At 33.3% G+C, this 14,555-nt stretch overlaps 1 protein-coding gene across 9 annotated transcripts in view; it reads right to left on the bottom strand.

Annotated features, from left to right (window-relative positions):
• The window catches only part of PIGN (phosphatidylinositol glycan anchor biosynthesis class N), a 145,721-nt gene that overhangs the window by 42,619 nt on the left and 88,547 nt on the right, over window positions 1-14,555 (bottom strand). For all 9 annotated transcript variants that reach the window (XM_064379069.1, XM_064379071.1, XM_064379076.1 and 6 more), the window contains 4 exons: window positions 11,806-11,914; window positions 10,093-10,201; window positions 5,764-5,866; window positions 486-588 (listed from right to left, as the gene is read on the bottom strand). In XM_064379069.1, the coding sequence (XP_064235139.1) occupies window positions 486-588; window positions 5,764-5,866; window positions 10,093-10,201; window positions 11,806-11,914 (424 nt within the window). The remainder of the gene's footprint in view (window positions 1-485; window positions 589-5,763; window positions 5,867-10,092; window positions 10,202-11,805; window positions 11,915-14,555) is intronic.

Raw genomic sequence — 14,555 nt, 5'->3', positions numbered from 1 at the left:
ATCATTAAGGCAGCTGAATAAGCAATTTGGATTAGGATGACCAGAAAGAGAAAAACAATAGGAACTTAAACGCCACCTTATAATAAAATTCATAAATTGGCTTGTGACAACATAAAAATTATTCTGACTAAGATAAGTTGACAGAAGGAAAAATTGGATGTGAAATATAAAGAAAATAAGATAAAGGTCATTCTTTTCTCTATTCCTTCACTTATACTGATGTTTTTTAAAATTAATGATTCTCAAGTAATCACTAAGAAAAGCCCAACCTATAGAATAATAAAATTGTGCTTTTCTGTGATAAGTAAAAAATATTCCTTACCAATTATTAAGGTTAACCTAATTATTAATGTCAAACAACTAAAATTTTTTAACACCAAAATTTTAAGTAGAAAGAATTTTTGAAATAACATTGCAACTTCCTTATAGGATAGAGACTACTTTAATATTCTCAAATAAAAACAACAATGACTTTGACCAGCTACCTTTTGTTTACAGGAAACACCAGATTGTTGTAGGGTTTCTTGTTCTATGTTTATCCAGACAAACATCAAACAAGACAATACTAGTGGAAAGAGAGCTTCATACCTAACAGGTGGGGAAAGGTAGAAATAAAAAGAAAAAAACAGTAAAATAAGTAAAAATGCAAATCTACAATGAGGTCTTTTCTCAAAATCAAAATAATTTCATAATACTTCTAAGTGACAATATCTCAGAATTTAAATTTTCTAGGCTTTTCAGAAGAAGAAAGTAGGAAAGTAATATTTAAATTTTAACTCCAATATCATCTTTTCTGAGTGATATGAAATCTTGAGATAATTATGTGTTTAAAATAACAGAGATATAGAAAAGCCATTCATAAAGCAAATGACAGATATACATAAAAGAGAAAGAAGACATGAAGACAAAGGTAAAAAGACAATTCTTGAGGTAAAATTATTAACATACATAGAAGAGGAAGAGGAACATTCTAAATTTAAAAAAAAAATGGGTGCAACAAGAACACAAAAATGAAAATTATGTTTGACCTTATCGATAACTGATACGGAAATTAAAACAATGGTGACATACCATATTTGCCAATATTAAAATAACAACAGTGCTGGCCAGGTTAGGTGGCTCGTGCCTGTAATCCCAGCACTTTGGGAGCCTGAGGTGGGTGGATCACACGGTCAGGAGTTCGAGACCAGTCTGGCCAATATGGTGAAACCCCGTCTCACTAAAAACACAAAAAATAGCTGGGTGTGCTGGTGTGCATCCATAATCCCAGCTACTCAGGAGGCTGAGGCAGGAGAATCATGTGAACCCAAAAGGCCAAGGTTGCAGTAAGCTGAGATTGTGCCATTGCACTCCTGCCATAGGAATATATACTTTATGGAAAACCATTTGATGGTATGTATCAAGAACCTCAAAAATACTAATTCACTATAATGCAATAAGTCCATTTCTAAAAATTTACCCTGAGAAAACAATCAGACATGTGCTACAATGTCCATTATAAAAATATCTGTTGTAATATTGTTTATGGAAGGGGGAAACAGAAAACAACCTACATGTCCACAGGGGAATGATTAAATGTGTGGTACGCCTACGGCTGCAGTGTCAAATGAACACAAAAACAAAGAAGAAATGCTCATGGAACAACACAGTGATAGAAGCCTTTTCTAAACAGTTTCTGCTTTGTTTGGGGTTAAGTGTTCCACCTTCATAATCCCTAAATGCTCTGTTATAGTACTTAACACCGTCTTAATCACAGGTTTACTTGTATGCATCTATTATTATACTTTATAAAATCTTTGAAAACCAAGTCTGTGTCTGTCTCATCACCACTGCTGGCCTAATTCACAAGTATTTGCTGAGTGAATTATACATCTAATCAGAAGTTACAGAACAAAACCAAACCTTATATCCTTTTTGATTCTTTCAGCTACCAAACCCTACAGCATATGGCACTATTTCCTAAACATGAGAAAGCAAAAAACCTCCAAATACTTTAAACACTATTACAGATTATAAAATTACAACACTGAAGACTGGACAGAAGGAAAGATTCAGGTTTCAGAAAGCATACAAAAATCACTTGGTATATAAGACTGAGAAGGCCCAGGGATATGAACAGATACTATACACATGAGAAAATATGAGTAAAACAAGTACAGAAAACTGTATAAAGCAGCGCCACTTTTGGCCTGTTAATATAACATTTCGATTTTCTTATTTAAAAATGGAAATACCAAATACAATTACAGATATGATGAAATTGTAGACCTCATAGTTTGTTGTAGACATTATAAATTGGTACTCTTCTTAAGACCATTACAAGTTAAAAAAAGAAATGTACCCAATGGCCCATGTACACTATACTGAGAAGTGAACAAAGGAAATAATCTAGACTATGAAAAAGCTTATGCATAAAAACATAACTTAAAATATCATTTGTGATAATAAAAAGTTAAAATAAAATCCATATAATGAAATATTAAATACCTATTAAAACAGTGGCTAAGAAGCCTATGAGCCACCTAGAAAATGCTTCAAAATGTTAATTAGAAAAAAAGATCGAAAAAGAACATCTACAGCAATTAATTTTATGTTAAAAACACAAACACAGAGGTAACACTGGAAAGAAATATACCAGAACATTATGTGATTTCATTCCTTATCCCTACTTTCCATAATGTGATGACACTATTTTTCCAATGATTTTTTTAAAATTGAAAAACAAAGATTTAGAATGCTTGTATCCTGCCTGCCTTTCTTTAAAGTTCAGTTTAACATCCACATGAGTCCTTGATGGCATTAACTCAGCTTCCCTTTAAGTTCTTTCTCTAGAGTCTTTATATCACACAATTCACAACTTCATTAACTCACAGCAACTTGTTTGATTTTCTAATTGTCTAACACTGTAAAATATAGTTATTTTATAGCAGCTTATAACTCTATTGTACACCAGTAGTACACTCATGATTTTCCCTTGTGTGTCTGCACAGTGCTCTGGACACTGGAGATATGAAAGAAAAAAAAACTGTTGATTAACTGAATCAAGGTGCATACTCTGAACAAAAGGGGACCATAATTTTTTTTAAAGATTTGCAATTATATATGAATTTATTGTTTCCTAACAATTCAAAACATAAATGTCATAGATCAACAAATAGTGTTACAGACTTATTTCCTTTCAAAAACTATACAGTATGATCACTTTCTTTTGTAAAATGTAGATGAATAAATCAGATAAAGATAATCCTCCTATGGGACTTTATCTCTTAAGACAATCAATGTTTTGTATAAAGTCTGTATATCTGCATTGATAAACTGAAATATCAATGAAATGTCATCACAGGCTCAGGGAGAACATAATGAAAACTTACTAAATTAGGATCTGCTGGTTTGGTCTCTGTGCAAATTGAATAGGGCTGACGAGGCATTTAGCTTTGTGTTACAGTTTGCTAAGGAAAGGGATAATGCAAAGAAAATTTCAAAAGAAAATGTTTAACCAACTTTAACCAAGAGAACAAACCATTTTCAAGTATTATAATAGTTCCATTTGCATAAAAATAATTAAGTGCTGATTAAAAATAAATGTTCTTTATTTATTAAATCAAGGATGCATCGTAAGAATTTAGGATTACTATTACTGTATTTCTATATTATAGTATAACCACATTTCTTTTAACTATTCTGTAATTTTGAATTTTACTAATTTACACAGAGAATCCTCCGGGTCATCCAAAATGGTCAAACTGATTCATAACAGGTGGCCTATGTTTTGCAAAACTGATTTGACACTGAGAAAATGTACTGATTGAAATGACTGAACTGTGCTATTTCAAGATACTCCTTCTAATTTTTTTGGCAAAGCTAGATACACTTTCTGACATTGAATAATATACTTCTTAATGAATTCATTAATAAGGTCATATCATGCACTGGTATTCTAATTTTAGGTATAAAATTTTCACTTTTTAGATTTTCTTAAAATAAGTTATGATTATGCTTATTATGATAATTTGTTTTAGCATTTCTTATGATTATTAAACTGATGATTTAAAATACGTATCCCCGATGTAAGTTACATGATTAACTCATGCTGTATTATGAAATAGTATTTTCATTCAAAATTAAACTTCAGTTATCTTTTCTCTCCTTTTCTAATCCAGCAAATCAGATCTATTTTTATATTTGTTTATATTTTTTAATCAACTACACATCCCTTTAAATCTGTTTATTGCTTTAGAATTTGAAGGTTCAAAAAAGAGAAGGGCCTATTAAGAGACTGTACAAAAGTTAGTACATATTTCTGGACACTGTCAAACATTTATTTCCTTAAGTCAACCTCTGGGTGTGATCTCTTAATAAAACTCATGAGTTTCCCTGAAATGGTAGGTTAGAAAAGAAATTATTTTAACCTCTGTTTTTTCACATAGATTAAAAACTTGTGCATAATCAAATTCATTTTTAATCTTATAGATTCTAATATAACAAAATTATTTATCTGGAAATTTCACTAATAAAGGGGGAAAACTGAAGGATTTTAAGTTCTCATGATGTTCATCACTCTTGAATAACAGATGCTCATAGATTTCCAGTTTTATTTTGAAGTTCTATTTCAAAGGTCTAAATCTCAAAGAAAGCCTATCCTAAAATCTAGTTAGGTAACTGGTAAAAATTTCCATGACATTTATATCATATCTTCAGAGCTGTGGCCCACATCTGGCTAGGCAGGGGGAAAGGAAATGAAAGGAAGTAGACAGCTTTGGTGAAAAAAAGAGGTTTAGGGCCCCACTGGATCATCTCTTATTTGGGACTACAAGAACTCTGAGGGTCTAGGTCACTTAGAGTGTTAGGGTCTACTGTGAAAAGACTTTGAGAACATCTCTCTAATTTTGAACTACGACAACTAGGTTTCCAAAAGGGAGAACCTGAGCCTTGGACCTCAAATGACTTTACAAAATCATTTAAACTGTGAATAATCTGATAGAATAATGGTGAATCCCTAGGTTTAATCTAACTTTGATGAAGATTCTGTATTTGGGCCAAAATTCAAACTGTTTATGAGTGATGCTTATTCACTCTGTTTGTTCTGGTCATTGTTTGGTATAATGTGCATATTTCTTACCCTTATAAAGATTTAAGCAAGGATGAAATTCAAAAGCAAGAAAATAATTCTTCAAATTTAATAGAGTATATCCTGTCTTCACTGAGTTCCAGAAAATACTTCGGGATTCACCCCAAGTTAAGCTGCTGATTTTTTTGTTTTGTTTTGGTAAGAAAATTTAAAACTAAAATAGAAATAAATCTTTGAGTTTTGGGAAAATATTCTGAAGGTTCTCTGAATCAAACGAATATTTGAACTGTGACATGTGTAAGATTAAAAAAAATACTACATCCAAAGAAGAATGGACAAATCAAAGCATAATTTAAAATAGAGGAATGCAACAAAAAAATAAAAGTCATTGAGACTTAAAATTCCTCCATAATCAATCAGAATTTTCTAACATTATAGTCAAATGATATTTTAGTAACTTTAGAAAAGAAAAAGACAAAGACAGCAAGCAATACTATAAAATGGATTAAAAAAAGAAAACAGAAGATTACAGATCAAGTCAAATACAGTTCTTACAGAGAAAAAAATATTTATAACTTACTCCTCAAGATTTAGAAAGCATTTTTCATTTCTAGAAGCTAAATACTAAAAGAGAAAATATCAATATATCATTTAAAACTTGCTGCTATAAAATTAAATTGTTAAAAAGTTTATACCCTGTGCTTAGAAGTAGGTAGGTTGACATCAAGGAAAGAAGTATGCTGAACAATCGCTGAAAGAGAGCTGGAGAACTCAGTAGTGGCACAATCAAGGAAGAGGCTGCAGTGAAACAAAACAGGTCATCTGTCAGTACAAGAGACACACAAAAAAATGTTACTGTAGGGCCGGGGGCAGTGGCTCACACCGGTAATCTCAGCACTTTGGGAGACTGAGGCAGGCGGATCACCTGAGGTCAGGAGTTCAAGACCAGCTAGATCATGGTCTAGCTCTAATGAGCATTTTTGCTTAATATGCTATGATCTCCAAATGGATGGTATGTTTTAAAATTTGTTCTATTTATGTCACTTAAAATAGAGACTCTTATTTCCCCTTTATTACCTATTTTTAGTAGAGACAGGAAACTCTGTTTTAGTAGAAACCCTATCTCTACTAAAAATACAAAAATTGGCCAGACATGGTGGTGTGCACCTGTAATCCCAGCTACTCAGGAGGCTGAGGTAGGAGAATCGCTTGAACCCGGGAGGCAGAGGTTGCAGTGAGCTGAGATTGCACTACCGCACTCCAGTCTAGGTGACAAGAGTGAATCTCTATGTCAAATAAATACATACATACATACATAAATGTTAGTGTAGAAGCCCTGAATAATCTAGTATCATTTATGGCATCTATCGTTTGTGTGACCTTGAACATGAGGCTACATTTACTCTAATCATAATCAGGCCTCACATTTTTAATTAAAATTACATTTCATTGTTTTAACTATGCTCAGATTTTCTCAATTCATATTCAGCCAAGATTACTGTAATAATATTAACTCATAAATTATTTTCTACTGAAATAAAATTATTACTCAATATTTAGCAAGCTTTGCTTAATTAGACATTTATATCTTAGTTCAAAGACAACTTACTCCTCAGAAACTGATTTTTCCTAACCTCATCCTTCTCCAGGTTTTTCCACTCTAAATTATGTACTGGCAGTTGTAGTATGCCCCTTGGAAAAGAGAAACAAGAATGACTTAACCATGCATCAAAGTTGTATTAACTCTCCCCCAGGATAATAAAAGCAACTACCCCAGTGGAGGAAGGGCAGGTGAAGAAGGTGGAGTGGCAAAACATAAACTCCTCCATCTCTATTCTGGGAAGGAAGTGTACGTAACTTCCTCATCCCCTAGTGCTCTAGAGTATGCAGATAGACAAGTTGGGATGAAATCCCAGCTGAATCACTTATTAACTGTTTAAACTGTAGGGCAAGTTTGTTAACTGATCTAAGCAGAAATTTACCCACCTGTCAAATAGAGATAACATTAAAAAGTTGTGAGGATTAAATACAATTTTACCTATACAATATTCCCTGAGCATAGTGCTAGCACATAGTGCCTAGTAACTGTTAGCTGCTGTTATTATTATTAGTCAACATCTTGTAATGTTGATTGTAATGTCAATTTTATCTAAATGTAATGTTAATTTTATCTAAAGTCAAGTCATTGCAAGATTTAAGACTATGAAGTTATATTTATAATACCCTTAGATGAGTATCTTCTGATGTTTTCCAGATACATAGTTCCAATCATAATCAACAGATACATATTTTAACTGGAAGAAATAACATTTCAATATGTCTGATTTTAAAAGTCAGTTAATCTGTTGGGCAAATGATGGTTGCTAAAAAATAAAAAAATAAAAAGCAAAAAATAAAAGTCGGTTCAAATGAGACCTCTTCTGTAAAACTGTATATATTTTCTCTCCTTGTTTACTTTTGTCTAAATGTTTGATAAGGTACTAAAGGGGAAATAAGAGTGCCTATTCTAAGTGACATAAGTAGAACCAATTTTAGAACATAACATCCATTTGGAGATTATAGTATAGTAAGCAAAAATGCTCATTAGAGTTAGATCATGGTGTATCTGTGCCTAGAAGAGATCTTTGGAGATACTGATGACTTACCTATGAGTCAACTATTTCATCATTTGATAGGTATCCTCTAGAATCTAGCTCTACCAATCCCAACGAGAAAAAAATCTTGTTTAAAATACATGCCCAGAGAAGCTTTCATGTTTGGAGAACAATAGCAGTAAACGGATTCTGAATCTCCTCCTCACTGTTCCAAAACAATAATCAAATCAATAAAGACAATAAATAACATCATATAGGATAATCCAAACAGAGAAAAAAACATACAAAACACTGTATAATGTATATGCATGCTCTACTACAACATAAGAAGATTTGACAGAATCTTCTTGACAGAATCTTCAATTTGTTGTAGTAGAGCACACTTACACATTATGCAGTATTTTCTATGCTTCTTGAGAACAAGCTCAAGAGTCATGTTAGTAAACATGAATGAGCTCAACTCATCTTTTTAGTTAAAAGAAAAAATTGTGGAAGTGGCACATAAAGCAAAACCTAACTCTACGCAGAATACAGAAACCAAACTTAAAACACAGTGATTCAAAAAGGCTAAACATAAAGGCAAATGGAAGCAGTAAGAAATCTAAAGTTGCAATCCTAATACCAAAGTACACTTTAGACCAAAAACAATAAGGCAAAGAAGAACACTTTATGATGTTAAAAGTGACAATCCACAATGATAATGTAATAGTTATAAATATTTTGTTTCAAACAACATAGTAACCATATATATAAAATAAAAATTATGATATTCTTCACAGAAATAGAAAAAAAAATCCTAAAACTCATACGGAACCACAAAAGACTCCGAATAGCCAAAGTAATCCTGAGCCTTTTAAAAAAAAGAACAAAGCTGGAGGCATCATGAAGTCATGACTTCAAAGTGTACTACAAAGCTACAGTAACCCAAACAGCATGGTATGGGCATAGAAACAGACACATAGACCAATGGAACAGAATAGAGAACCCAAAAATAAATCCACACATTTATAGCCAACTCATTTTGACAAAGGCACCAAGAACATACATTGAGGAAAGAACAGTGTCTCCAATAAATGGTGCTGAGAAAATAGAATATCCAAATTCAAAACAATAAAATAAGATCCATATCTCTCATCACTTGAAAAACAAATCAATTCAAAATAGATTAAAAACCTGAATGTAACACCTGAAACTATGAAACTACTGGAAGAAACTATTGGGAAAACACTTCAGGACACTAGTCTGACAAAGATGTTTTTGTTAAGAGCTCAAAAGCACAGGCAACAAAAGCAAAAGTAGACAAATGGGATTATATCAAGCTCGAAAGCTTCTGCACAGCAAAAAAAACAATCAATGGAGTGAAGAGACAACCTACAGAATGGGAGAAAATATTTGCAAACTACCCATCTGACAAGGGATTAACAACCAGAATATATTAAAAGAACAAACACTTCAACAGCAAAAAACCTATTAATCCAACTAAAAAATGGGCAAATGATCTGAGTAGACATTTCTCAAAAGAAGACATACAAATGGCCAACAGGTATATGAAAAAAATATTCACTATCACTAATCTTCAAAGAAATGCAAATCAAAACCACAATGAGATATCATCTCACCCCAGTTAGAATTGCTATTATCAGAAAGACAAAAAGTAGCAATGCCAGCAATGATGTAGAGAAGGGGGAACCTTTGTGCATTGTTGGTAGGAATGTAAGTTAGTACAGCCATTCATGAGGGGTAGGCCTCCATGACCCAAACAACAAAAATCATCAAAAGATGTTAAAGTTAAAGCATATGTCAAATAATTCACAGGCATTACAATGCCTTTTTTGAAAAAAAAAAAAAAAAAAAAAAAAAAAACCTGGACTCAAAACTTGCTTTTGTCTTCCAAATGGAAGGGAAAACCTAAGTCCTTAAATTACATGTTTGCTTCACATATATATTCCAATATTCTTAATTAAGAGGACTACATAGAAGAATATGCTTTCAAATGTCTAATTAGCTTTTCAAAGTATGCAATTTGTACTAGTCGATGTTATTTTTAGGAAGGGAAACATAAAATTTAACCATTTCCCAGTCCCTTTGTAAGAATGGAGAATTTATGAACTGGCATGAAAAGGAAGCATAAGATCCTCTTCACCCTTCTCTCTTTTGGAATCGCTTAGTAGACTCTTACCAGATGTTAATAAATATATAGCTTTATTATCAGGTCAAAAATATTCTGTCAAATTATCTTATTAACACATGCATGCACACAAGAATTTTCTTTGTTAAATTCCATCAAGAGATAGAACTAATAGCCAGTTATTATTATTTTCCTACAACAAAATTATTTCTTTCAATAACAATAATACAGACATAAACAGATCATTTTGAGATAACTAAGTTGATGTCAAATTACCTCACTTGGTTTGAGTGGCCTCTTACCTAATGTTGCCCAGCTAATAATTTGATTCGTAAGAGGCAGTCCTTGCTTCCTGAGTAGACTACTCTGGGTGCTATACACAACATACATGGAGAGCACTGTGTTCAGCACCTGAAGACAAAGACAAAATAGGTTAAAAAAAGAGAAGGTAGTGAAAGATTATATACTAGTAAGACATTCTTGTATCTAAGATGTTAAAATGTGGAAAAAAATGTGTATCTTGGAATCAATGAAATATAGTGGACAGTATAGGAACTCATGCAAGTTAATAAACCTAATGCAAAAATGAATTTGTTACAGAGTTACTTAATACTCAGGGGTATGTCTAACAAAGCACATAAGAATTTTAGCATGATATTCTTGGTTCCCCTCGAGAGAGATTCAGAAACATTCACTTCTGTCAAAGGACTCATTATTCTAGATACATTCTGTCAAAGCTGCTATGGCTTAAGTGTAAAGCCAGAGTACCATTTGAAAAGAAACATATGTTCCAATTGCTTGACAGAACTTTTGACAAAAAATTTCTTCTCTTTTTATAAGTCCCTGTTGCTCTCCAAGAAGGAATTTAACTTGTGATGTAATCTTTCAAATGTTGTATATTTTTATTTCAGAGTGTTCCTGGAAACACCATCTACTATCCCAGCTTTGATCTTGAGGAAATTTTTTGAGAAGACTCATATTAATTTTGCTTTTTGTCTGTGGTCTAGAAGTGGTTATTTATTTATTTATTCAGTTAAAAAGAAAAACAGATGTTTTCCATCCTTATCTCTGGAAAAAATTGTCATTTTATAGACTATTACATGATATAATCTCTGTCATAACCCTATCAGCTATTATCTCTACAAATTAAAAACAAACTGAAGTGACTGGGTGTGGTGGCTCACACCAGTAATCCCAGGACTTTGGGAGGCTGGGGCGGGTGGATCACCTGAGGTCAGTAGTTCGAGACCAGCCTGGCCAACATGGTAAAACCCCATCTCTACTAAAAGTACAACATTAGCTAGCCATGGTGGCTCACGCTTGTAATCCCAGCTACTCAGGAAGCTGAGGCAGGAGAATCACTTGAGCCCAGGTGGCAGAGGTTGCAGTGAGTCGAGATTGCACCACTGCACTCAGCCTGGGTGACAAGAGTGAGACTCCGTCTCAAAAAAGAAAAAGAAAAGAAAAAGAAAAAGAAAAAAAAACACAAACTGAAAGTACCCATCTAGTATACAGCATAACTGGGAATGGACTCAATTTTGAAACGTCAAGTTCAAAGTTATTTTCATCACACCAAAGCCACCAACCATGCTGAAGTTTATTTTCACCTAGGACATTAACTGAAGCCTTAAACTGGCTATTCTTAATATAAACATACCCCAGGCTACTTTCACTTCAAAGAAGTGACCCTCCCTGACCCAAATGAGGGCAATGTGGAATCTCAGTCCAGAGGAAGCCCTTTTCATTTCAACTCTTTGGTCAATACAGGTGTCACTTAAGTTTCTGTAACCTCTGCTCTTCAGGTATCACTGGGCTGCCTCTTAGGACCTTTTGCTATTTCATACCTCTTAAAGAACACATTTCCATGTAGCATCTTAAACAGAAAGCTTTCTTCTCAGCTGGCAGATACTGAGTAGATAAAGGTAATGGCATTTTATGAATATAATTAAATATAACCGTAAGATACATTGTGGTGTATCATTAGTATAACATAGTATTGAAAATCTGTAACTGACCTGTAATAGATGTACCAGTAGCTCTTCCTTTAAAAAGCTATCTTTTCTTTTTGTGAGAGATGTTACAACATATAGGGAGAGCAGAAGAACCAGCAAGCCTGCACCCATCCTGTTTTGAAACACAATTTAAAATTTTCTTCAGATATTTACTGAAAACATATCAAATGGAAACATGAGATATCTTACTCTAATGCAGAACCTCTCAGTCATTTGGCTTAATCAAGAGGAGGTAGCAAAATGGGTACATTTCAAGATTTTAAGAAAACTTTAAATCTTAGGATAAAGATACTGCTGGATGGGATTATTTGTAACCTCTCTCCATAATTTTTTAAGTATCTTTACCTTACTTCTATAATTTAATTTAAAAAAATTTAGGCATACCAAGTACTATAATACTTAGCCCGAATTGGGCAAATTTACAAACATTTACAATATAAAAGATAGTAACAAGTATATTATCAGCATCTACAACGTATACTTTGTGATTATGAAACTTAGTCATGCAAAAAGTATCTACATATATAACCTATATTATTTCTAGCAGGAAAAACAGCTCCCTTCTGTGACAGACCTTCGTATTTTCCTCAGCTGCCCCTGGCTGAGGAAAGGGGTAGCCAGTGGTCACATGGGTGGCATGCAGGAAAGGCATTTGTATAGTAATGAAACAACAAATTACACCTTTCAAGAACACCAGGTATACCATGTTTCCTAAAGTCAAAGGTGACCGATACCAAAGAAATGGTGCCCTACTGTTGAGTTCTTTCTCACCTTCTTAACATCTGAATAAGATAGCACAGCCAAAAGTATGCTGAGGACAGAATACGGAACCCAAAAAGAACTAAGAGAAAAGGAGTTGGTTGAAGAGAAAAAAGAAAGAGCAAAAGCCAGAGCTGGACACCTAAGAAGAATGTAAGGCAGGAATTCTGAGGAAAATGCTTAATGGTTGTTTGTTTCTGATGCTTCAAATACTCTCTTTGAGAATCATATGGAGTAAGGCAGTTACATAGTCAACATAGATTAATATTAAAATTTAGGAAAAAATAGTCACATATGATCAAAATTCTTTTTTTTCTTTTTTTTCTTAAGACGGTGTCTCGCTCTGTCGCTCAGGCTGGAGAGAAATGGCACGGTCTCAGCTCACTGCAACCTCCACTTCCCGGGATCAAGTGATTCTCCTGACTCAGTCTCCCTAGTAGCTGGGATTACAGGTGCCCACCACCACGCCCAGCTAATTTTTGTATTTTTAGTAGAGACAGGGTTTCACCATATTGGCCTGGCTGGTCTCAAACTCCTGACCTCATGATCCGCCTGCTTCGGCCTCCCAAAGTGCTGGGATTACAGGGGCGAGCTGCCACACCTGGCCCTTTTTCTCTTTCTTAATTTTTAAAATAATTTGATATTTAAACATATTGGCAAATACGTTTTTACTTTAGAACACTAGGGTAACAGACACTAGAGTAACAGACATTACAACTATGTTGTACACGTTTGCTTTTTCCTTTAACTGTATCCTTAAATGTTTCACAAAATGACATCTTTGTAACTTTCTAAGGAAGGGAGATGCTATGACCGATAAAAAGAAGAGTACAAATTTCTCCATGAACCAGGAATCAAAATAAATAAGTGGCAAATATAGCTAGTAGAATAAACTTAAAATCACTGGGCAATTTAAATTTAGAGGAAAACAACATAATTTTCTAAAATATAAATGAGATTTCTCATATTTTAACAAGTTTATTTGCTTCCCACATTCATCTTTAATAGAATATGCAAGTCGCAAATTTATACAATTTCCCTCCCTTTTAGCATATGATAAATTCTGTTCAACGATGCCAATACTGCTTGAGCAGGACTGATAGGCAGAGACTGATGAAGGGAAGGGAAGGGGCTTCATAGAAACAATAAAAGAGCTTACAGAGCAATCTGAAGCAAGAAACAAATGAAAATATTTGAATTCATTTTCTCACATACTATTTATAGGTTACAACAGTTGCAAAATATTTTGACTTAGTAACACTCTAATAAAGTATGGCTTAGATAGTATGGTGTTCGAATTCAGCACAATTATTTTGGGCTATGCTAATAAACTGACTTCCTGGGATAATTCCTGATCTATTCCATATTAGTATTCTCATACAAACAGGAGAAAATATATAGAACCTCATAGATCAGCACATATTTTTACAAAATATCATTTAGTTAATCTTCCTTCATTTAAAAATATATGCCCTCATCCATTACAGATTTGGCTAAAATGTTTTTAAAAATGCTTATAGAGTTCCAAAGAAAGTAACAAAGACGATTACATGATTGGAAGTGAGAGGAAATGTTAAATGAGATAATGATCATATACACACTCATACAGTCCATACTTTACTTGACAATAATTTAAAGTGCAGTTAAAAGCAAAGGTAACCAGTTAAATTATATATTTATTTAGGTCTATTGAAGAGAAATAAATATAGCAGCATAGTGGGGGATTGAGGCAAGATATGCAGAAGAATTTTCAAATAATTTGAGTGGTTACACATGGGAAAGCTGTCAAGGTAGATAGAATTTCCTCCCATGGAGAGCTTTACAATCAGTTTACAATAGGAGAAAATTTCATTTTTATATGACATTTTAGTGTGGACAGGATTGAAGCAAAGAGAGCTAACATAGTAGTTTAGAGATCTTTTCGTTTTGGCACAGAATATTTTTTCATATGAAACTAAAACTTTTACTGATTCCCCAAAGCATAAAAGAAATAA

This window comes from Aotus nancymaae, unplaced genomic scaffold (genome assembly GCF_030222135.1).
Source record: "Aotus nancymaae isolate 86718 unplaced genomic scaffold, 86718_ANA_hifiasm-v0.15.2.pri h1tg000020l, whole genome shotgun sequence".
Taxonomy (NCBI): domain Eukaryota; kingdom Metazoa; phylum Chordata; class Mammalia; order Primates; family Aotidae; genus Aotus; species Aotus nancymaae.
The sequence above is the reverse complement of the archived record's forward strand: the minus strand, read 5'-3'. Positions and strand labels throughout refer to the sequence as shown.